The following is a 26,511-nucleotide window of genomic DNA, read 5'->3' as shown; positions in this document are numbered from 1 at the left end:
AAAGTGTTGATGGTGTGGACAGCATGTCTAATGGCATATGACCAATAGATTTTAGGAAGGTTACTTTGAATTAGGAGAGCTCTTGCCACATTCAAGATGTGTTGATGCTTTCTTTCCACAATACCATTTTGTTGTGGTGTGTATGTGCATGAGGTTTGGTGAAGAATTCCTTTATTTGCATAAAAGTCTTTTAGAATGAACTCAGGGCCATTATCTGTTCTAACAACCTTGATGACAGTAGAGTATTGGTTTTGGATGAGGGTGATGAAGTTCCTTAGTGCCATAGATGCTTCTGACTTGCTTTTCATTAAGGTAATCCATGTATATCTACTATGATCATCCACAATTGTTAAGAAATATTTGTGGCCATGTATTGAGGTGATGGGAAAGGGTCCCCAAATATCAGCATGAATGAGATCAAAGATGTTATTAGAGCATGTAATGCTTAAAGGAAAAGGAAGTCTCTTTTGCTTAGCTTGATGACAAACATCACATATGTGATCTTTATTGAAAGAAATGTAAGGCATTTTTGTCTTAATTGTGTCCATACAAGATTTGGAAGGGTGAGCTAATCTATAGTGCCATATGCTATTCTTAGGAACATTAACAGAGTTGCTAGCAGAGAAATTGGCAGTGTGTGTAGGCTGAGCTCCCTTCAACACATATAATCCTTTTGATAGGTTAGCTATACCAATCATCCTCAAGGAATCCTTCTCCTGTATTTTGCAACAAGAATCATCAAATGACAAAATACAGGAGGATTGTGAAGTCAGTTTAGGGATAGATAACAAATTATAAGAGAATGAAGGGAGATACAAAACATCATGTATGGTTAGTCTTTTGGAAATGATTATGGTTCCTGAGATTTTGGCCAAAACTTCATGTCCATTGGGCAATTTGACCCTTAAAGGTTTGATTTTATGATAGGCAGAATAATAAGATATGTTATAGGCAATATGATCAGTGGCACCACTATCTAATATCCATTGAGATATAGGCATACCTTCCTCATTGTGATCTCTGGGTGTAGAAGATGTAGATAATGTGTTAGCCATATTCTGATCAGTAGGTGGATCTTGCTTTTGATTAGTCTGCCTTTGTAATATGTTGATCAAGCTTTGGTATTGTTCTTTGGTTAGTCCATAAGAAGCATCATCCCCCTTTTGGTGCTCAGACTCATTCCCAGAGGTCACAGAATTGACTTGTTGATTCTTTGTGAATTGAAAATTAGGGGGGAATCCATGAATTCTGTAACAATTCTCAACAGTGTGTCCAGGCTTCTTACAATGAGTGCAGAATTTGCTTGAATTGGATGACTTGTTCCAGGGGCTTTTATTGTATGAGTTCTGATTGCTTTTAGTGAATCCTTTGTTAGCTTGGCCTGCATCCTTGTTATATGGTGTGTTCTTCTTCCAATTGGTTCCAATGCTCATTGTTTTTGCCTCTGATTCACTGCCATACATTTGAGTTTCTTGCTGAATCACTAGTGATAGTACCTTGTTCATGTTTGGAAGGGGCTCCATTAACATGATTTGTGATTTTATATTGGAGTATGAATCATTCAATCCTTTTAAGAATCGGATGACTTTGTCCTCAGTTCTGAATCTTTCACTATCACAATTGCACTTGGTAAGGGGTCTGAAAATTTCCAATTCATCCCATAGGGTCTTCATTTCAGTGTGATATTTGCTAACATTAAGATCTCCTTGCCTGCAATTGGTTATGCTGTCTTGTAGCTCTGCAATTCTGAACAGATTGCCTTGTGAGAACCTTTCTTTGAGTTCTTCCCAAATCTCATGTGCTTTATCAATCCAAAGAATACTCTATGAAATAGATGGGGAAACTGATCTTATAATCCAAGATGTGACCATATTGTTAGCCCTTTCCCATGCTTTGAAGATTGGATCATCCTTTGTTGGCATTTGAATGTTGCCATCCACAAACTCGAACTTTTGCTTGGAAATAAGGCTCATTCTCATGGACCTACTCCATTGGTGATAGTTTTCACCATCCAAAAGAGGTGAAACTAGTGCAATTCCTGGGTTATCTGATGGATGCACATAGTAAGGGTCTTGTGCAACATTTATGTGTTGATTGAGAGGTGATGAATGAGACATTTTGAATGTAACAGCCCTTATTCAAGAAAATCTTGTAAAAGAATGTCAAGAAGGTTTCTTGAATGAGAATTGAAGTGAATAACACTTCAAGGTGAAAGAAAGAATGAAAACAGAATGATGATTAAGAAGATATAAGGAAAATGAATCTTCTATTATTGATAATTTGATTGAATTGAGTTACCAAGAGAGAAAAGCCAACTCCTATTTATAGGAGGGAAAACTAGAGCAACTAACTAACTGAAAATAATAGGAATAAACTAACAAACTCTTAGAAGAATTAAAAGCTGAATGTGTTGCTTGTTAGCCAAGCAACACAGAACGAAAAACAGAACAAAAAGATAGAATAGAGCAATTTGCAGCCTGAGGGGATTGACTAGAAATGAATTGCCTCTGAATCATTAATGAGCCTTTATGTTTGATGAACACAATGAGATATTGAAGGTTGATTTAATTGAGTATGGATGTCTTTGTTATTGCCTTTGCTTGGTGCTTGTTGCTGTAATTTATCAGTGCTGGATGCATCATTGTTGGTTCTGGAAGTGTTATTGTTGCTGGTGTTGGATGCATCATTGCTGTAGTTTAAGAGTTGTTTGTCTAATAAGAGTGAACACACAGATTTCGAGCTATCCCATTGAAATTCTTCGATGTTTCTTTCTAATATTTTTTGTTTATATCTGTTTTGGTGTTTTTGCTCTTTTTTCATGTGTTTCAACTAAGAACTCATATGGAGACTATATATTGTTGGACCTAGAAACTTTGCCGACAAGAATCAATCAAAAAATCTAATAACAATCTTAGTTCCTATCATTATCTTTAATTTCTAATTTTGTTAGCATTTTTCTAATATTATGGTAATTACTTTTTAGAGATAATCATAAATAAAAAACTAAATCCTAGCAACCTTTTAGATATTTCATATTTTATTAATTTTTGGAATTAATTTAAAAAGGTGTATGAAAAACAGAATTATGAGGTTTTATCTAGGTAGTTTTTTTATTAAAAAAATAAAAGGATAAATATCAATATTTCCTTCTCATTTTTAAAATAAAAATAATCTGATAATTATTTAATTTATTTATTAAATAGTATTTAACTATTTTTGAAAAATAAATTTTATTGTTAAATATCAATTTTGGACAAGACAAAATTGGATATTGATACTTTGTGATGTGAAGGTTCAAATCCTGGAATTAACATATTCATTTATAAGGTTAAAATTGCATAGATCTACTCTCCAAATGTTCTTGACAACTTTTGATACACGGTGCATAGGAATCGAAATTCCTAGCGAAATGATCAGAACAACCTCTAGGAAATTACATTCAAGGATAACATTTCGATGACCACATTCCAAGCCAGACTCAAATCGTGCTTTATGGCCAAGAATTCAACTAAAATAGGAATTCCAATCCCAAAATTTACCAAAAACCCAGACGCCCATTTCCTTATAGCTTACGAATAACGTCACCTCCAACAATTATATTTGCTCCCAGAATATAACTACCATAATCAATAATCTTCATCTTTCTATCATGTGGAAGATACCAATGTAAACTAGATAAAACATCCTCATTAGAATCAAAACTATTGATATTAGACCAATATATGAAGTCATGAGAACATTACATATAACGTAATTGATTTCCTATTCTGTAGTACAAAAGATCGAATTCTTCCTCCACATACCACTAGACTCCAACCATAACGATCCTTAGAGTTAACAGTCAATCATTATTATGTACCCAAAAAAAGAATGTTTATTAAAATTCCAAATATCAGCAGTCACCAAATAGATTGAACGTACAATGCTGTGGAACGTGTTATCCTTATTAATTAAAAAAACAAAACTACATTATGTAAAAAACCAACATTTAGCAATGCTAGGTTTATCTCAATTTGGTCAAAAACATTAATTTAGTACCAGTAATATTCACCCAAAAATGCACATTAATTAATCAATTATATATTATTTCATAAGTATTAATTTTAAGATACTATCTGTTTGCTTGAATATTTAATAGACAACGTACTCATAATCTTTTTTTAAAATTTTTAATGTGATAGATTAATACATAAATAAAATTTGCATAGTCTATATTTAAAGTTACAGATTACTGACATTATTTCAGACACTAAGTACTTTTTAGTTTAGTGAAACGAAATTATCAATTTTAATTGAGTGATGATGGTCTAAGAATGAGTTATCATATAAGAAAAACATTTGCATCCAAATATTTTTTTTAAATTTTTTTATTACTTAATAAAGATAAATATTTTTATTAAATATTATTTGTTTCATTTGAAAAATGTCAGTAAAAGACATACTATTTATTTTATTTCATCTCTGCGTTCTTAGATAAGATGAAATTATTTGTTATTAGATAAGAAGATTTTTTCCCCCTAAATATAGTTTATCCCATTCTAAACAATAAATCATATTTTTTAATCTATAACCTTAATCTTGGTCGATATAAATTTTATTTATGTATAATATATAGACTATGAATATGACTTATGTTATATTTTGTGCCATCATTGAATGAATGTACCTAACTTCACATAATAATATTAATACTTTGTTGAAAACACTGTGGATATATTGTCTTTAATATTTAATAGCATATTAAAAAAAATACTTATGAAATAATATATAATTAACTAAACAATATGTAATATATAATTTTGCTTCGGAATATGAATTGTGGTGGTGAAAGAGAGATTTGTTGAGAATGACTCAAAAGATAAAGGTTATGTTGATTAGAAAAAAAAAATATACTAATGATAATTTTTTTTATATTATTATTGTATTATCCTAATTGATATGTAATTATAATATAAATAAAAAATAATGATAAATAATGTATTTACTGTAAAAAAATATATGAATTATGAATCATGAATAACACTGTTGTAAAAACAAGTTTATACTGGCTAGTTCAATGTGTATATTGATGAATTGTTCTTAATACTGGTACAATACAATAATTATAAAGGTCACATAATAATTCTGGTTAAAACTTGTTATTAGTTTTTCAACATTAATGTTAATATATTATACATGTATATATAATTTTGCCGGTATGCGGTTTAATTAGTGAACCATCGGTTCAACCACTATACCAGTATACTAATCAGTTTGATAACCGATATAATATTAATAGGATGCAGATGTGCTATATCACAATAAATGGCATTCTATATCAAATGTGATTGTCATTAGTTAAAAAAAATGTACTTAAATTAAAATTTAATTACTAAATATTTTTTCTACTAACATAATTTATAACATTCAACCTAATATAATTTAATTTATGTGAGAGAAGATGTGCTCATTATTAATAACATTAATCAATAGTTAAAGGGGTGGAGATGGCATGTATAAAAAACAAATCAGATAAACAATTTTAAAACCTAGAAGAGTTATATCAATTAGCACAAATAAAAGGTAGGAGAAGCTAAGCTAAAAACACCACACCTCAATTATCGAATTTTGCTCTCTCAATAATATACCAAATTCCCTTCTTTCCCTTCAAATCAAATTCACCCGAAACCCTAGAAATTTTCCAGTAGATCAAATCCCAATCATATAGATACAATACAAGGTTGGTTTCACTCTCGATCCTTCTCTCACCTTTTCTTCATTACCATCTATTATTATACGCATAAATCGTCAATTTGTTTGTTTATTTATTTATTTTTACTTTTTTTCTGTCATGTTTTTTTGAGAATAACAATGCATGTTAGTAGAATATTGCTGTTATATTCAGTAACGGCTTCATAGAATCCAATGAATCATGAATTAGGGTTATTCCTTTAGAATGTTCTATGATTGGGATTTTTGAAGCATGGAAGGGTTTGTGGAAAACAGTGAGAATGTAAGATAGAAAAAAAGTTATGGTGCAAGAGAAGTAAATCATTGGTATATATTATTATCTCTGCACCAACAAAGACACATTTATAAAATTGAAGTTAAAGTCACAGGACAATAGCATTAAATTTTCTAGATAATGCAATGTTACGGAGATTCCAATTTCTGAACGAAATGATTTGTATGTCCTTTTAACAAAGGGTGAGTGAAGATATAGAAGATAGGAGACTTTGCAATCATGAGTAAAATAATGTAAACTATAGAAACTGTGCTAGAGAGAGAGAAGTGTAACTGAATTTGTTATTTCTTAATTGATTAAACTGAGTTATGAGTTACAATGGTTTAGTAGAGTAACTGATACCAATAGTAGAGTAATTGCTCCTAACCTCTTCTGTTGATTTAACAGAGGAGGGTGCGGGGGATTCACCCACTGCACTCTAGGCATTCAGGGAAGCATAAAAACTGGTCTACACAATATACTCTAATAAATAATTTAGAATCATGACAAATTTAAATAAAACTGGTAGATTGTTCCTTCTACGGTTTTCAAGATAGTGAGTTCACTGAGTTGGGTTGAAGAATCACACGACAATCCCGTCTCTAGCTGATAACTTGTACTTCTAGGATTGTGCTGGGATTGCGAGTTGGAACATGGAAAGGATAGTAATGGGTACATCCACTGGTCCTATTTTGAATGCCATTTAAGTTGGAGTGGCCAATTTTCTGGGGAACAAGAAGCCAGCCTAAAGAGAGTTACCTGGCCGGTTTGAGTTTTGAACTAGATATTGGATATGAAACCCTTGTTATCGCTTAGATTTCTACTTGCCACTCCATCTGTGTGCATCCACAGATTCTTCATGTGGTTATAAGTGCGTCTGGTTCTGGCCGCTGCTGGTTCTATGTCCATCAAGACGGGAAGTGATCTGTCTGGGTTGCATTTTTTTTTGTCGCTTCTTGAGTGCCAACCTTTACTGTTGGCTTCTGTTGCCTCGAATGTACTCGATTGCTTGCTCTGTTTCTGGTTTATTGCATTTTTCGTCCACTAAAAATGGCATATATGATGGTGTATAATGTTTTGATTTATTAATCTTTAGTTGTTTAAGGTAATTATACTTATTTTTGTTATTTTTATGTGTAAGTATTTTTTTAAATGTTTTTTTATTGTAGAAAGATCATATGTTTCATGTTACGGTCCTGTTGTACGTGTCTACCTACCATGTTTGTATTTTCGTGTTGTGTTCCCCATTTTCCCTGTGAATCCCATTCACACTGCAATAGTGGTCTGGTGCTGTTTAGCGTCTTCCCCAACCACAATGCTGCGGCCGCATCACATGATATGGACCATATTACAGAGGTGGTAATATTTGAAGTGTCATGAGTCATGACATTATAAATACACTCCAAAAGATCCACATAAAAAAGAAGTAAATGGTAATGTTATCAATGCATTAATATGATACTTATTAATGATACACCTTAAGGCTCAGTCTTTGTATGTCAAACAATTGTAAATTGCCTACTCTACTTGTGCTGCAAAGTACAAGTTATCAATTCAACAACTTAGATGCTCACTTGATCTTTCTGTTACGTAGACAACATTTGGCTGGAGGAAAATGTTAATTAAATTTGTAATCATTGATAACGTGTTAAATTGAATTTGCTTTATGATTCTCAGGTTTACATGAAGGCTCAAATTAATCTGTATCTTTTATTCTGGTTGTTATTTATGTTAGGCCTTTTGATTTTCACACTCAGTAAACTGCTATCTATTTTCCATCTTTTGACAGTAAATGGATTTTTCAGACACAAGCTGCTTCCGTGTCATTAGTGGCTTGTGATTGCTATGTTTCAGAATTAAACAGATACTCCATGTCTGCAAAAGTTATCAATAATCTCGATTGTGGTTCTATGCTTATGCTTCCCTCAAATGTGAGTAGTGGTTCTCGGGGTAGAATTTTAGAAAATCATTTTATGTGGAGTTCTGTCCCCTTCTCAGAGGTCTCTCCTTGCCTAAATCATCTTTCTTATTTTCAGTTCTCAGAAACTTTTTACTGCACTTGGTTTTCAACACTTATCATGGTGCATAATTTTCTAGAATGAGGGTGAGCCTTGGCACAACGATAGGGTTGATGCCTCGTAACCTTGTGCACTGAGCCGCCCTTTTTGGTGTAGAAATCCTGATGGGGATTTTTGTCTTTAATGTTTTTGTGACTCTAGGGTGTTCCCTTAAAGCTCAGAGCAACCTCCTTTAATTAGTTAGGGTTTCTTTGGAAGGACAAGGAAAGCAAAGTTTTTTGGCAATGTGTTAAACATGTTATTTTATAACGTGGTTTGGTGCAAAATCGTGGATTTTAAGATGTTCTTAGATCTATTATGAGGTTGAACTGTGCTTATGGACACTCTCCTTGGTTCTTTGTGCAAGAATTTTTGAAGGTAGACTACTAAAAAATATATGAATAGATTGAAGAGCAATTAGGTCTCTTGGAGTTACTTATGTTTCTTTTTAAGTATCCTTTGCTTATGAAGTATACTGTATCCTCCCCATTTAATGAAATGAAATTAAATATGAATGATACAACATACACATATGATGTTAAAACCACCACTGAATTAAAAACCATTTCTAAACTTGGGATACTAATCTGTGAATTTTTTTTTGTTTCCCCCCCTTTGATTATATGCTTGAATACTTTCTCTGGTGCAGGATACTGGTGATATTCCCCCTCCCTTCAATATTGATGATAAAATTGATCCAGGTTTTGGAATGGAGATGAAATTTCCATCAAATGTGAATAGCGGCAATATTCCTATGTGTTCTGTCACAGGGAATGTTTCACATGTGGACCAGAGTTTCTGTGGCTATATGCAGCAGCCTGATTTTGTGAGTGGATGGATGTATGTGAATGAAAATGGGCAAATGTGCGGTCCCTATATTAAGGAGCAGTTATATGAGGGCCTAACTACTGGTTTCTTGCCACACGAGCTTCCTGTGTATCCTTTGATGAATGGCAGATTAATGAATCATGTGCCATTGAATTATTTCAAGCAGTTTCCTGACCATGTTTCCACTGGGTTTGCACATCTGAGTCTAAGCATCTCAGACACAAGGATGCCTTCAAATTGCTCCTCCTCCTCCTTGTCTTGTAAGGATGTGACAGTACACGAGCAAGATAGATCCTTTGGGAATGCTTTTCCCCTGGATGTTATGTCTGATTTACAGTCACATGTCAATTACTCCCTGAATGAGTCCAATCACCTAGTTTCAAACTCAGAGGCGTTCAGCAGTATGATATCTTCTCAGATGGTGTGCAATATCTGTTCAATGTTGTCATATATAAGCCAGTTTGACTTTCCAGTTTGTATTTTTTATGGTTGTTCGTTATTTCTTATTTCTTATTTCAGTTAGTTGAAGAGTGCTGTTGGTTTTATGAGGATGAAAATAGTATGAAACATGGGCCACACTCTCTTTCAGATTTGATTTCCTGGCACCGAAATGGATATCTTAAAGATTCATCCATGGTAAGATGGATATATTGATTCAGTGAAATATGTAAGCTGCTGATCTGTTTCAGGAAATGATGAGTTGATTCAGTGACACGGATTGTTAGTGGACATTAGCTCTGTGATTCTGTCATATTGTTGCTTTTCTGTCTAGATAAATTGGAATATATATATATATATATATATATATATATATATGGGGTTGTTGGAATGTTACTATGTTGTCTGGGTTTATCACTGTTTTGTCTAATGTTATTCTGACCGTACTTTTTTTGACTGGTTTATGTTTATTAACAGATCTCTCGTTCTGACAATAAGTGTGCCCCCTTTATGCTACTATCTGCTGTAAATGCATTTGAAGGAGAAACCATATGTAGATCAGGTTCAAAAAGTAATGAGGTTGATGGTAGGGTAAACATAATTTGTGAAATATCTGAGAGCATCTCTTCCCAATTACACTTGGGTGTCATGAAAGCTGCACGCAGAGTTGTGCTAGATGGGATTATTGGCGATATCATTGCAGAATTTGTTACTGAAAGGAAATATAAGAAGCATAAGCTCGAATCAGCTGAACAGGCTTCTGAGACTTGCATGTTGGATAGCAAAAAGGTATTACTTTATTGCTTCGCAATTTTAATTGTTGAAATTATGTAGATCTTAACAAGTTGTACTTTTGCTTTGACAGTCCAAGGTTGCCTTGGAGATCAGTAAAGGTACTGCCATTCCAAGTGAGCCTGCACCTTCCCATATTTTAGCTGATCAGGCTTGTCATGAAATTTCCAGATCATCTGCAACAACCATTAAATCAGTTGGAAGCATTGAAAACTATTGGTGGTCATATGCTGTTGTTCGTAAAGTACTTTTTGATTATTGCATGCAAGTCATGTGGAATGCAGTGTTTTTTGACACTCTTACTGACTACTTATTTTCCTGGAGGAAGAAGAAGCTTTGGTCTAAGCCTAAGCATCAACCTGTCAGTGGCTGTAGATATTATGATGAAAAGAATCAAAAGATTAAATCAGAAGACGTGAGTACCTTGCTTACTTTAGGTTCTTCTTTAATTTAACCTACAATGATCATACGATTGTTTTATTCTTTAATATAAAAAATCATACCATTGTTCTTCAGTTACTTCTCAGGTCAAGTTCCTCTGAATACAATGCTGATTGCTGTGATAAGTTTGGAGTGCTTGCAATTAAAAGAGATTGTCATGCTCAATCATCTTTATCTTGTAGTGGCATCAGACGTGGATACTTGCTAGAAGGTCGTAGAGTTTCACACCCTCATCATAACTCTAAAGATTTGACATGCACAGTTTCACGCCCTCATCACAACTCTAAAGATTTGACATGCACAGTTTCACGCCCTCATCATAACTCTAAAGATTTGACATGCATTCTTGAAAGTGTGGAGAATGAACTTCATGTCTCATCAATGGAGTTTTTTGTTGAATACATTAAAAGTTTTGTTGAAAAGGAAGTGAACAATTTATTTCATTCCCCAGAAAACAAATTGAATGAGGTAACTTGATTAAAGTGTTATATCCTTTTATCTGTCTACACACTATTATGTTGAAGAATGCTTTAATCGTTGCAGGTTGCTGTTAGTGACTGTGGTTTTTCAGAGATACTTACTGATAAAACACCTGTGAAGGAAATACTAGATGACCAATCTGTGGCTCCTACAAAAGAAAAGGATTTATTTTGCGAGTCTTCATCTAAAAACCCAATGTCTGATGTATTTGCAAATGCATTTAAGGAGTTGTGTGGATTTGTAGATGATGTTGTTGATGAGGAGGAGATTGATGACATACCACCTGGATTTGAAGAGAACTTTCAGACAAGTTTGCCTCACTACAATTCTAAATTTCGACCTTCAAGGTTAATCGAATGTAATCCTAAGATGACAGGATATGTTGCAACCGCACTGTGCCGACAGAAGTTGCATGATGAAGTTATGGATGAGTGGAAGTCATTGTTTCTCGATTCTGCATTGAATAAAGTTTTTATAGCTTTTACCGTGAAGAAAAAATTTCAGTCTGTTGGTCATGAAGTATGATTTCCCTTCATCAATATTTACAAAAACTTAAATACTGTGTTTAACCTTGTTTTCTTTGGCTGTCTTTTTAATTGGTGTATATAATCTCATTTTGTATAGTTAATTTATTAAATTTATTTTTGTAATTCTTTAGAAAGGGAAAACATTCAATGCAAGCAAGAGACATTTGAACGATTCTACTTCTAGACTGGGAAGAATGATGGAAGGATCAAAAATTTCTTCGGGAGTTCCTCTGGTCAGTGCAAAGCAAATATATTACCATGAGAAACTGTCACGGAAAGAGTTGGGTTCCTCTCAATCTGTATCAGTAGATGATTCTGGTCCCAGGAAGCAGTCTGTGGCTAAGTTAAGGAAACATGCTTCTGGTGGTTTGAATAAGACTGCAGAAGTTAAACTAGCCTATAATAATAGTGGAAAGACAAGGATGATTAAAAGGAAGAAGGATGTATTTGCTAAGGGAAGGTCTTCTCCTGTAAATGTTAATGGTAGCTTGCACAGTGATCAATCATCGTTGAAGAATAAATCCAGTCGAAAAGTATTGAAGTTTTCGCATACAGTTCAAAGTATATAACTTTCCTTGTTAGTTTGTTGACGCTGCTTCATATTTATGTGGCTTAAGTATGTTTTTGGGTGCCTAGAAATATACTCCCTCCTTCCCATAAATTTGCAAAAAAATCCTGTCCCAAAATGAAGTTAAGATAATTAATAAAAAAATTGAAAATTGTAATTTTTAAATGACATGATTTTGAGTGCAAATGAGTTTTTTGGGGATATGTCACTTTGTTAGACAATATTAAATGAATGTTCCCTTATTTTCTTTTATTTTTCAAAGTTTTACTAGCTTTATGGGAGGGAGTAGCACTTTTTGGTTTTGGTCTAAGTTTAAAAAAAAAAAATTGTCCAGTCCTGACCGTTAGTGAGTGTTTGCTTGGCGTTTACATGGTAAATGGAGGCACTGACACATGGCACCTGAATGGGACTTCCGTTTGCCTTGTAATCACTTAAGGGATGCTCAATAACAGCAAGGACTAAAACATTTTTTTATAAGTTTTAAGGGACCAAAACTAAAAATACCATATTTTATGGGACCAAAAGCCATATAAGTTTGAATATGTATAACAATTGGGCTGTTTTTTCCTTATGTAGGTGATGTTTTGGATGTTGAAAAATCTAATGAAAAGAGGCTTTCAACATCAATAGATAATAGTGTTGGCATGAGGAAGGGGGTTAGAATTGATGGGTGTGAAGGCACCATTCAAGGGAAGACCACTGGGCATAGCTCCAGAGAGATGCTTAATGGTAGGTTTATGGCATTGTCTTACTGTATCCTTGTATGTTCATTACCTTCTTATTCCTTGCTTAAACTTATCCTTGTAGATGTATATAGTTTTTTCTAGTGCTAGATTCATATTTGTTTTATGGGTTGCCTGTTCCTGTTTGCAGTGAAAAGTACAGTATCAAAATCTAAAAGGAAGCATCTAATGGACCAGGATGATATGCCATCCTTACAGCAACCAGGGAAGGTTTTGAAAATTTCAAATGGTAAGAAGCAGGGGGCTAGGAAACAGGTTATGGTGGCAATGAATAATTCTGCTAAATCCAAGCCGTTGGATTTATGCCCTAGATCTGATGGATGTGCCAAGACTTCTATTGATGGGTGGGAATGGCATAAATGGTCTCAAAATGCCAGTCCTGCACTTAGAGCACGTGTCAGGGGCCTTACATGTGTACAGAACAAGATCACAGATTCTGATAATAATTTTACTCATTTGTCCAATGGTAAGGGTCTTTCTGCAAGAACAAATAGGGTAAAATTGCGTCGTCTTCTTGCTGCTGTAGATGGTGCAGATCTTCTGAAAGTGCCTCAATTAAAGGTGATTGAAGCATGAATAGGTTTTTGGAGTTTCTTATATAGAGCATCTGGATGCATAATTTTCAACTATTTGCGTTGCATTTTTTAGGCAAGGAAAAAACATTTACGTTTTCAAAGGAGCAAGATACATGACTGGGGCCTTGTCGCCTTGGAGCCAATAGAGGCAGAGGATTTTGTGATTGAATATATTGGAGAACTAATCCGTCCTCGGGTATGCAAAATAACTACTGTTGCTAAGATGTATATGTCATGGCTATTGACCAATTGTATTCACAACATTATTTAATTATCATGCCAGTCTGTTTTTACAAAGTAAATTCTGAATTAGATCTTGTATATAACAAAATGTATTAAGTCAGTCAAATTAGGCAGGTTTCTCTTTAGTGTTTCCAATTTTATTTATTAATAATTTATAATTAAGACGTATTACTGTTTGTGTATCTCATTAAAAATTGGAACTTACATTCTGGATGCATGTTTTTAACATTCTTCCCATCCTGTCATTTTTTTTCCTTTAGAAAGTTATTGTTGGTCATAACTCAAATCATTAAGTTGTATGTATTCATTTAGTCAATAGTTTAATCCATCGAAAAAAATTTAGTCAATAGTTTTTTAATGTGATTGCTTTTTTCATCAAAGCAATTAACTGATATGATTTTGCTTCTAACAGATATCTGATATACGTGAACATCAGTATGAAAAGATGGGAATTGGAGGCAGTTACCTCTTTAGAATTGATGATGATTATGTGGTTAGTACATATCACTGCAGTATCTTTTATATTTTAAACTTTATTTTATTTATCTTGCTTCACTAAGGTAGTTTATATTATACATTCATAGTCATTTTGTCCGATGAGGGTGAGCCTTAGTGCAACGATAAGGTTGCTTCCCTTGTCACCCGATGGTCATGAGTTCAAATCTTGGAAAAAATCTCTTCGATTGTGAGGGTAAGGCTGCATACATCTACCCTCTCCAGACTCCACTTGGTGGGAGCTTCGTGCAATGGGCTGCCCTTTTTAGTTATTTTGTCTGATGAATTAGATGTTTGGTTCTACTTCTCCCTATCTTGGCATTGAATGATATTGTTACTCCTGGTTTCGTTCTATTCAAACATAGTGAGTGAAGTTTAAGGAGTAAAGCATAGTCAGAGAGAGTTCAACATAAGTCTATGTCATGTTTTGGAAATTTGGGGTCTTAAATGTTTGTGTGTATCCATACAGAGCTGATCTGTGTCTAATATGGTTGGACACTAGAAGATATATGTACAGACTTGTTGGTAGAATCTTGGATGTCAGACCTAGAAAACTAAAGTTACCTTTTCAGCATTTATGGCTATTTGGTTTATTTAAGCTCCTTTTATATGGTAATCCAAACATATTATATCTCGTCATATACGAGAGATTCTTAGGTTCTTCAAGAGTAAGAAAAATCTTTCTCATTATCGTTGAGTGTTTATTCATCACATCTGTTTTGTGGTCCATTACTGTCTCTCACTTTAAATTCATTCTTAATGCTGAAACGTAAGTGCTTCTTAGTGAATGATACAGAGCAAGATATTTGTCTTGCTCTAGGAGCACGGAAGAATTTCTTGTCTTATATTTTGTTATCCCTCTAGGATCTAGTTAAGCTTAAAATATAGTCCACGAAAGCTGATCTAAATAGGGCCTATGTTATATGTAGTTTTTCATGTCTCTTAATTAAGAATCTCTAAAAAATGAGCAGATGCTGATCAGTTCAAATTCAGTGACAGCTGGTGACTGATATATTTTCATTTCCTGTCTGAGTGTTTGTAGGTTGATGCTACAAAGAGAGGTGGGATTGCAAGATTTATTAACCATTCCTGTGAGGTACTTGTTTAGTATTATTATATTTTGAAATGCATGTTTTTTATATAGTTGTATATATGTGTTTGTTCCAAACTTGATTTTACATAACTTGAACTGAATTTTTGGCAGCCCAACTGCTACACAAAAGTTATATCTGTGGAGGGTCAAAAGAAGATTTTCATATATGCAAAGCGGCATATAGCCGCGGGCGAAGAAATTACATACAACTATAAGTTCCCCTTGGAAGAGAAAAAGATCACCTGCAACTGTGGTTCCAGAAAGTAAGTGTTAGAAATAACATATTCCTTACATGTAAAATGCATTTCATCACATGTAAATACTAGGCATTGATTAGCTTTAATTTGTAAGATTATTGTAACCTCGTAATAATATAAATAGTACACTGTGTAGTCTGCTATGACACAATACACAATACATGGTATCAGAGCCTATCTGATGTTGGGCCACCTGCAGATGTTCATGCCTGCAAAGTTATACGCTCCAGATGGGTCATTCCTGGGTGTGAGGGGTGTGTTAAGTATGAAAATCCCATATCGGATGAGAGTATGAGCCAAGAGCAATTTATAATGACTTGGGGAATCCTCCTCCTATGGTTTTCTTGGCACAGTGGCCAGTTCTTTGAACACATTGATTTAACTAAATACTACTCCTTTTTCCATGGGTTGCAACCATGTCAGTACTTGCATATCTCTTAGAGCCACCTTTTTTGTTAGTTGTTTGGTCTGAATCTTATTTAATTTGCTTCCTTGCTGTATAGTCTTTCTTTTAATCATTTTAATGATATGGCATACTACGATGTGATAGGTTTAACTCTTTTCCATTAAATCATATCAGAGCTTACTGTGAGGCATAAAGTTTTGTACCCTAGAGAATGCCCATTTAGTACATCCCTTCCATTTATACTACCTTTAGGTTTTCAACTTCTATTACAATTTACAAGCGGAAACATTAGTCTGTGCAGTGAAGAAAGTAAGGGAAGTGGAGGGAGAAAACGGGGTATGCTTTGTTAGATTTGTTATTTTGTTTTATTTTGGTTTTATATGTATGATGATGGTCAATAACCATAAAGATGTGGAGGGGTATTAAAATATTTGCTTCTAAACTATAGGTTTGTAGCTATGATCAACTGAGTCAATACCATTTTAATTTTTATTTCAGCACTGGACATATTCATTGGGTAAATCCATTAGTGAGTGCCTAAATGCATGCTTTTTTTATTTTATATAATCCTAGTATTTGAGTTAAGAGGAGTGAACTTTAAGCTTGAGTTGTTGAGAGAAACATCGGGCTTTATGACAATCTATTGGCTGAATGTGTACGTGTCTAGTATATACCACAAGTGGAAAACATTAGTGTGTGCTGTGAAAATAACTGGTGGAGATAAGAGTGGATAAAAATAAGGGAAGTGGAGAGAGAGAAAATGGGGCATGTTTTGTTAGATTTGTCAATTCATTTTTTTATTATTATGTATGTATGTATGTATGGATGGTGATTGATGGATGGTGATTGATGAATGATGATGGGGCAATGCCCACATAAGTATGGAGGGGTATGGAAAGGAGAAACCATTAAAAAAGACCACGATCATCATGGATTTTCTGAAAATTTGGTTTTTGGCGCTAATTAAATCCATGTAGTTCACCTCGCCTAGTGGGATAAGACTTGGTTGTTGCTTAATATCCCATCGAGGCTGAGCCTTGTTACAACAGTAAGGTTGCTTGCCTTGTGATCTGAAGGCCATGGTTTCAAATCCTGGCAACAGTCTCTTCTCTTGCAAGGGTAAGGTTGCATACATCTACCCTCCCGAACCCCGCTAAGTGGGAGCCCCATGTACTGAGCTGCCCTTTTTTTAGTTTTTTTGACAGACTTGTAAATTGGTGAAGTATTTTTCACAACTGCCATTTCATTCTCCTTGCTAATGGTAGAGATATACACAGTTCATAACAATTATGTACTTATATTGCAGGTGTCGTGGATCAATGAATTAGGAGTGATTGACTCTCTAATCCTGGTATGCACTTACTGCTGATGGTAACATCTGTTCTGTTACAGGATTGCAGCTTCACTCTCGCTTGCTCAATGTTTTTGTAGGTTGCTCCTTTCAATGTCTGCCTGTTAAATTGTTGAATGGACAAGTCCATGGGTATGCATTCTTGTTCTGGACATTAGTTTTTAGCCATGGCATCAACCGTTGTTCATTTCATTGTTGATTGGCTAACTGAATAATGATACTATTCTCCACCTTTCTGTGGATGGCTAATCATTTCATCTCTGAAGTTGATGCCCTCCTGTCCCTTAAAACACTTACATTTTATAAGTTTCTTGTTTTTGGGTTTTGTTCAATGATGTCTGATTGTACTTTCAGCTTTGTACTTGTCATGGACTCATGGTTTCTATTAATTAGACATGTGGAAAAGAATCTTGTTTTTTTAATCCCCAGACCGAAGGTTGTATCTCTTCCCAATGGATTTCCATGGCTGGATCTCAGACAATTATTGAGAACATCCTCACACTTTTTTAGTCAAGTTTCTCGAATCTCTCGATCCCTTTCTGCTTGTTCCGTACCTTCAATGTTCTCCTCATAGCTTCGATTCTTCTTACCAATGATTCTAATAATGTCTCCATTTGTAATTGAGCTATGAATGGTTCTCATGATCTTGAGACTCTGATACCTCGGATACCAGTGATAGAAATGTACCAGATTTGATGACAAATATGGTGTTTATTGATATGAACACTAATTTCCAACTCTCTTCCTCACAACTCCTGGTATTTGACATATCTGGAACTCTACTTTCCTATACAATCAATAATCCGTCACTTTCTCCCTGTAATTTACCTGTAATGACCCACAGCTGTTAACTCACTACTATCTAATCATAACAGTTATTATTTTATTATTTCTGTTATTCAGGTATCTAAATATCTTTAATGTGATCATTTATAGGTGCAATTGATTATAAATGTTTTTTCTGCTTTGGTCAGAACACATTTTATTTGCTTTGTATTGATGTAATCTTAATGCAGTCATCTTCTCTGCAGGATTGTGCTCCCAAAATAGTTGGAAGCTTCACTTTGAAGCTTTGGAGACTCTGTTAGCTATATATTTCACCTGACATCAAATTGGATGAGTTGCAAAAGAGTGCTTGTTGATCACACCTTGTACGTTCCCACCTTCATAAAGTAATCTGGTGTTCATGGGGTTAATTTTTTAATCAATTCTACATTAGTTGATATGGACCGTATTTCGCTACCTCTAGATAAAGATAGGTGATGACCAAAGAAAAATAGAGGGGCATAGTTGTGTAGAACTATAGGTTCTGTTTCCTCCATTGTCTTGATGTTTACTGGTACCAATTATATAAATACATATGTTAACTTATTTTCATTGGTGTTTGCTTGATATCTGTGGCATACATTTTAATGTTCACAATATGCATTTTGTTTTTAGTTATCCCATTCCTAGGATTTGCCCAATTTCATGGGTATCTCTTCAGGTTGGGCATTTCTGTTTCTGTCCATGCTATAACAATGTTTAATATGCATATGAACGAATTTAATTCAAACAACCAATAACTAAAAGTTTTCTTTACTTAATAAGTTGAGTCTAACTTAGCATGCATTGTATTTTCCATAAGGTTGGAGAAAAACTGCATTTTCTTGATTTCCCAAATGCAGTTGGTTACAATATATAGGAAAGAGAAAAATGATTCAAACCCATAAATTACAACTGATTTGATCCATGATGTAGCAAGCATGTCTAGAAGTTTAGATGCTTGGTATTCTTGATTTGGTTTGCTTTTTAGGTAAATCAGTTAGTTAGACCAAATATGGGTTGTGAAACAAAACTAACAAATGCAAGGTTATATTTGTGATAAAACAAAGAATGGCATCTATTGCTTGAGTTCTTGGTATTGATTTAGGTATTGTGTTTTCAGGTTATGGATCAACATCATTGATCATAGGCTGAACTGAATACTATTGGTGATTGGTTTCCAATTTGGGTTTTGCCAACTTGTTCGGGTGATTGATGAAATAGCTAACTCGTGCACTCTTATTGACTTTTTTTGGCAGTTGAGTTTCTCCTCTTAGAAGCTGTAAATAAACGTTTCCTTGTCTATAAATGATTTGGGACAAAAGATGGGTATTTTAAAAAAAAAACAAATAGTGCATTGAGCATATACATCAAATTGTATATAACTAAGATCCGTCCTCTTTTTTTTGTCAAGCACTCGTTTCTATAACTAGGATCCTTAGAATTGTGATAAGAAGTAACTCTCCTGATACTTAAGTTGTTGGGTGAAGGCACATGAATGATTTTATATATCGTACCCTTCTCACAACAAGCTTCTGGGATTGAAGCTTGTACTATGCATTTTTTGTTTAGGAGAATGAGAAGGTAAGGATCAAATTCCTGACCACTTGGTCTTAGAGGCTTTGGTAATGTTAAAAGCTTAAGCTGGTGGAGAAAGGCATATACATGGTTTTGCATGTGTAACATTGTGTTAGTAAGTGCGGCCAATAATTGGCAACAATTTGATGTATCTACATGCCAACAATAATGGTCTTGAAATTTCTTTTTACAAGTGTATAGTGAAATTGTGGGACATGGATATCAACCCGTTTGGAGTTGTAGATGTTAAATATTCATGTGTTGGAATTTGTTGAGTTGCATGATGAATTTACAACCTTTTTTTGTTTTTGCTGCCTTAGCAAGATTACTTACCCATATCAAGCGTAAACTAACAATCCTTTGTCACTTATGTTTGGTGTTCGTTTCTCTCATTCATCAACAGGAAAACCAAGGAAGTTCAATTAAGATTTTGAGCATGGTCCAAAATTAAGAATTTGGTAAAGATTTCAATGAATGATTTGTAATTGCACTTAGTGAAGTATAACTATATAGTCGTACTATTATGCCAATAGTTAGAGACATAGAGTAGTGTTTTTTATTCAGTATCAAATATCTCTAAAAATAAGGAATTATGGTTAGCGACTCGTTAAAATTTTAAAACTTCCTGTGCTCTAATTTTTAATTCAGAAAGTGGATTACATTATTATGTATGTGTCAAGATGTCTGAATCACTAATCTATTTGCATTTGTGTTTTGCATTTTAAATTGGTACTAGTTAAATTAGGGTCTGTTTGCCAGTTGGATTTTGGAAATGAGAGAAGGGAAAAGGAAGGGCTTCATTGGCTCTGAAGTTTTCTATTTCTCTTCATTCCCCTCCAAAACTAAACTTGCAAACGAATTCTTATGGGAAATGTGATAAGTGACCCATCTTTCAAGTATTTTGTTATTATTGGTACCTTTTCACCTTTATTTATTTTGCTTCCCTTCTTTAATTCCTATGGTTGCAGGAGAAACACAAGTAGGAAAAACCATATTAATTTGCTGAATTGGATTTGTGCATACTGGTATGTTTCTCTTTTCTGTCCCTTGTCATAGTCATTGCTACGGTACTTAGAAAATTAAATTCATGGCTAAATACCATTATAACTTGGAATGCACGAAATGTTAAAAATAAGTTCGCAGCAGTGGAATTTCACTTTGTTTTGTTAAATAGTCTCCTTATCGTTTTATTTACCTCGCTAACTTGATATGCTCATATATAGTACTTACTAAAACTGACTCATTAGAAAAGTAATGAGAATTCCACAAACAATATTAGGATGGCGTCTTAAAACCCTACTTGTTTAAAGAGAAAAGGATAAAAATGATTTTTGCACAAAACAAAAGATGTAGAAGAGTTGATAAATTAATCATTGTGAGGAGCTTAAACGTTTAAGGTATTTAGGGCCGACAATAAACCGAACAAACTAGGTATTCGTTTAAAATTTGACTCATTATTTAGTTTGATAAACTTGGTTCATGAACCAAATGAGCTGAACTTAAGTTGAAAATTAAACTTGTTAAATAAACAAGCCTAACTTAAGCTAAATACAGTTCGACTTGGTAGGTTCATGAGCATGTTCGATATATATATGTAAACTATTTTTTATGTTTATTATTATTATATCATGACTAATGTATTATCTTTTATATTTATTGTTATTAATATATAAACAAAGTTATATATACATATAATATTTTTAAAAATGAATTAATTTTTGAGTTGTCTAAATGAACTAATTCGAACTGAATCGAATAGTTCCCAAACTTTAATGGAGCCGAACTTGAGCTAAAAAAATAACTTGTATCAAATTCGAGTCGAGTTTTGAGCTGAGTAAATCCTTATTGAATCGAACTTTGGTTCGACTTTTTTCTAGCCCTAAAGACATTATAGTATAATGGTTGGCAAATTATAATAATATAAAGTGTGAGGTTTACCATTGTATAAGGTACATGTATAATAACAATTAATTGTTTAAAAAACGCCCTTTACTAAAAAAGTATTATATTTCTAATGAATTTTCACAATATATATGTATGATCCCTAATATCCAAATCAAATATGAACCAATGTTGTGACCATGGCGAAAAGGGTGACATTGTTTGGCCAAATGCTATTCGCTATGTCAAATGATGAATTTTAACTTTTGTCTTTAGCATTGACTGTGGCTTACTTTGAAAACATTCAACTCCTATTGAGATTAAGAGCATGGTCTATGAAATTATAAAAAACATCATGCGAACTCCAAACTAATAACATGATGGTGGTTTGTAACAAAAGATGAAGGATGTGTTAATTCATTGTTTTGCAATTGCAATCTCTAAAACTAGGCATGTAAATCAACTTCAATTGGTCGATAGTTGCTTCTCCCCTTTTCCTTCAGACATGCGTTTTGCAATGGCATTTATAACTTAAACCCACCAAGGAGTTTTGGGTAGCATGTTTCAAATAGATATGTTGGCTCACAAACTGTGTCATTCCATATAACACTGCTTTTAATTGGTTGAAAAATATGTATTTAAGTTAAAAGTATAATAATTAAGTATTTTTTTTGACCCATGACAAGTAGTAACACATGAATTACTATTCTTTTGGGACAGAAGATGTCCACTCTGGATGTCGGTGCCTCGTGAATAGTTTTGAAACTATTTCATATGATTAAGGGATCGTTTGCGAGTTGAGTTTTGGAAGGGAAAAAAGAGAAACAAAAGACTTCATGATCATCTCACAAATGTATTTTATAGTTTTGATATCTTCCCTTTATTTCTTTTTCCATCTAATATTCAATTCACACATACCCTAGAAAACTTCTTATATTAATTCAATAAATGTATGAGGAGTATATGTGGCTTAATTTTGCAAAGAGTCAACGAAGTTCAAATTAATCTGTAAACAATATTATAAACAAAACATTGTTCTCTATGTTAAATTTTTGTGTCGTGCTGCTTTGAAGCACATTCATAATTAGTATCAATTGGTTAGTGTATATATATCCTGAAGAAACTTAAAGGATTAAACTTTTACTGACTGTGATACAAACTAATGGAAAGTCAAATGTTCGCAAATTCTTTTAATTTTTCCAATCGAAGTATTTTTCAGTCAAATTGATACTTTTATTATCTAAACTAAAATCCATGGTAAGAGTTCAAAATTGATACATACATATTTGAGCATTACTTTCAATGACAACTGATTATATTTGGTGGATTTTAAAATTTATTATGAAATTAGTCTTTAAAGTGCTAGATAACTTACTTTGAATACCATAATTATTGGGGTTTGGATGCTCATCCTTCTTATCTAACGAAGTCCTGGTTTATTTGTTTGTGTAATATTTTGTCTAGTTTTCATGTTTAACCCGCACATAATTTCAGTTTCCCAAAGATTGGCTAGTCTAATTGTATTTGTAAGTGATGAGTTTGAAGAAGTGGTGCACCCAAAATGAGTGAATAAGTTAAAGAGCATGCACACAATTTGGGTCAAGATAAATATCAAACTCAATTATGCGGGCATCTCATATTAGCATTAAAGTGACAAGTAATTGGTAGATCCATATGGAGATTACGTGTTAAAAGTCTTCTCAACGACGTGAGGATAAGATGGGTGTAATCCAATACTCATAAATAAAGAATGATTTTGCTCGAAGAGAAGAGATCACATGTACTCATTTGTTGTTGGAATTTGTTTGAAAAATGATGAGTTTTAATGTGGTTTAAATGCACATTAATGTGACCATTTATGGCGACTCTTGAGTTTGTGAAATAAAAAAACTCATTAATCTGACATTACTTGGAGGAAAGAAGTTGAAAGACTTTATAAGCCTTAAGTTGCAACCTCGGGGTGTGCTCCAATGGGTACAATGAGTTTCGTAAATGGGTGAGAACTCACACAAACAAAACCCCTCCACACGCGCGTGCGTGCACCACCACCACCTCCTTTGCCGTCGTCCGAATAACATGGTTGATGAGCCATTTGTGGTTGTGTTGTCCGAGGTCACTATGGTTGGAGGAACTGATGGGTGGTGGGTAGATACTGGCACATCCCGTCATGTTTGCTATGACCGTGCTATATGCAAAATGTACACGAATGCTGGTGACAAGAAGGTATTGTTGGGTGACTCCCATACCATTGTTGTTGCTGGAACTAGTGATGTGGAGTTGATGTTTACATCTAGGAAGACTCTGATTCTCAAAGATGTGATCCACACTCTAGAGATGAGGAAGAATCTAGTTTCTGATTTTCTTCTTAATAAGACTGATTTTACCCGGAGCATATGAGCAGACTTGTATACTCTTACTATGAATGATGTATTTGTTGGAAAATGGTACGCCACTATTGACATGTTTAAATTAAATGTTGATGTTTCTATTAATAAAATTCTAATTCTGTTCACATGTTGTGTGATTTTACTATTTTGCATTGTAGACTTTGTCATATTAATAAACATGCAATTTCAAATTTGAGTAGCTTATGTTTAATTCCAAAGTTATTTAAAAATGATTTTGAAATTTGTGAATCATGCAGTCAAGCAAAATTTTTAAAACAACCACAAAATCACTAATGTGAGAATCTGGACCTTTAGATTTAATACACTCAGATATATGTGAATTGGATGGAACGTTAACTTGAAATAGTAAACGTTATTTTATCACTTTTATTAATGATTGCTCTGATTTTACTTATGTATATCTTATGAAAAATAAAAAGTGAAACACTTGATATGTTTAAGTATATGTAACTGAAATTGAAAATCAACTCAACAAGAAAATAAAGAAACTTAGAAGTGCTAGAAGCACTGAGTATGACTCTAACATGTTTAATGTTTTTTATAAATTAAATGAAATTATTTATGAAACAACTGTACCATATTCACTTGAAATGAATGGTAAAGCTGAAAGAAAGAATATAACTTTAAATGAATTAGTTGTAGCTATTATGTTAAGTTTTGGTGCAACAACCTCTTGGTGGGATGAAATTTTATTGACTGTATGCTATGTGCTAAATATAATCCCTAAGGCTAAAACCAAAATTTCCCATATGAAATTTTTAAGAATAGACAACCAAACTTGTCTTATTTGAGAACTTGAGGTTGTCTGGCTTATGTCCGGACAATAGACCCCAAGAGAGTTACACTCGCAAGTAGAGCATATGAATGTTTATTCATTGCGTATGCTGTAAAGAAAAAAACGTACATGTTTTATGACCTTAACGCAAAATTGATCATTGAGTTTAACGATGCAGACTTCAATGAAATGAATTTCTCTTTTAAATTAAGGCATAATGAGGGCACAACTAGTCACATACATGTGATTAGCAATTATGATAATAACGATGAGTTAAAATTAAAACCTAGAAGAAGTAAAAGAGCAATGACTGCTAGAGAGTATGAACCTGATTATATGATCTATACATTGGAAGAAGATCCATTAACACTTCAAGAAGCTTTGACTTCTTTGGATGCTAAATTGTGGCAAGAGGCCATAAATGATGAGATGGACTTTCTAGAGTCTAACAAGACCTGACATTTAGCTGACTTGCCTCCTAGTTACAAACCTATTGGTTGTAAGTGGATATTGAAAAAGAAACTAAAACATGATGGCACAGTGTATAAATACAAGGCTCGCCTGTAGCCAAGGGTTTCAGGCAAAAGGAGAATGTATATTTTTTCGATACCTTTTCACCTGTTATTAGAATAACATCCATTAGAGTACTAATATCGCTCGTTGCGATACATAATTTCTTAGTACATCAAATGGATGTTAAGACTGTTTTTTTAAATGGTGATTTGAAAGAAGAAATCTATATGGAACAACATGAAGGTTTTGTAATACATGGGCAAGAAAATAAGGTTTACAAGTTAGATAAGTCGTTGTATGGTCTTGAGCAAACACCTAAAAAATGACATGAAAAGTTTAACGACTTAATGGTCTCGAATGAGTTTAAAGTGTATGAAAGTGACAAACACATTTATTACAAATCAAAAAATGATATTTGCACTATCATATGTCTCTATGTAGACGACCTACTCATATTTGGTTCCAACATTCATGTTGTGAATAATGTAAAATCATTGTTGTGTAACAACTTTGATATGAAAGACCTTGGAGAGACAAGTGTAATCCTTGATATAAAAATTACTATGTCAAAAGAATGAATTTCTTTTGATCAATCCAACTATGTGGAAAAGATCTTAAAGAAATATAAATACTTTGACTGTAAACCTGCTAGCACACTATATGATCCAAGTCTAAAATTTTTTAGGAACACTGATGAAGGTATAAGACAAACTGAGTATGCAAGCATCATTGGCAGCCTTTTGTATGCCACTGATTGCACTAGACCCGACATTGTCTATGTTGCAGATTATTATGCAGGTTTACTAGTAGACCTAGTATGGAGCATTGGCATGCTATAGAAAGAGTAATGAGATACTTAAGAAAACAATGAACCTTGGATTACATTACTGAAGGTTTCCAACTGTCATAGAAGGATTCAACGATGCTGATTGAAACACTCTTTCAGATGATTCCAAAGCAATCAATGTATATATATTTAGCATAGTTGGTGGGGCTGTTTCTTGGAAGTCAAATAAACAGACTATTTTGGCTCAATCCACTATGAAAGCTGAGATGATAACACTAACATCAACAAGTGAAGAAGCAAGTTGGTTGAGAACCTTGCTTGCAGAGATTCCCCTATGGGAAAAACCGATTCCAGTTATGTTGATCCATTGTGATAGTACCGTAACTAATGCAAAAATTGAGAACTACTTTTATATCAGTAAGAAACGACAAATTCGTCGTAAGTACAACATCATTAGAGAATTACTCTCTACATGAGCTGTTAGAGTA

At 33.7% G+C, this 26,511-nt stretch overlaps 1 protein-coding gene across 5 annotated transcripts; it reads left to right on the top strand.

The window, feature by feature from the left end:
- Positions 5,561-20,992, top strand: LOC109334426 (histone-lysine N-methyltransferase ATXR7). Of its 5 annotated transcripts, XM_019570200.1 has the most exons (22): positions 5,561-5,719; positions 7,773-7,914; positions 8,690-9,289; positions 9,388-9,504; positions 9,784-10,095; positions 10,172-10,513; positions 10,615-10,759; positions 10,802-11,007; positions 11,083-11,538; positions 11,678-12,107; positions 12,691-12,843; positions 12,988-13,418; positions 13,506-13,628; positions 14,088-14,168; positions 15,213-15,266; positions 15,375-15,526; positions 17,233-17,277; positions 17,358-17,409; positions 18,309-18,428; positions 19,205-19,339; positions 20,063-20,117; positions 20,628-20,992. In XM_019570200.1, exons 2-17 carry the CDS (start codon positions 7,855-7,857, stop codon positions 17,252-17,254), a joined length of 3,684 nt encoding a protein of 1,227 aa, XP_019425745.1. In that variant the 5' UTR covers positions 5,561-5,719; positions 7,773-7,854; the 3' UTR covers positions 17,255-17,277; positions 17,358-17,409; positions 18,309-18,428; positions 19,205-19,339; positions 20,063-20,117; positions 20,628-20,992. The 5 variants fall into 5 exon arrangements, with proteins under 5 accessions (XP_019425745.1, XP_019425743.1, XP_019425744.1 ...); XM_019570198.1 differs by having other exon boundaries at positions 10,615-11,007; XM_019570199.1 differs by lacking the exon at positions 20,063-20,117 and having other exon boundaries at positions 10,615-11,007.

This window comes from Lupinus angustifolius, chromosome LG19 (assembly GCF_001865875.1).
Source record: "Lupinus angustifolius cultivar Tanjil chromosome LG19, LupAngTanjil_v1.0, whole genome shotgun sequence".
Classification (NCBI taxonomy): Eukaryota; Viridiplantae; Streptophyta; class Magnoliopsida; order Fabales; family Fabaceae; genus Lupinus; species Lupinus angustifolius.
The sequence above is the reverse complement of the archived record's forward strand: the minus strand, read 5'-3'. Positions and strand labels throughout refer to the sequence as shown.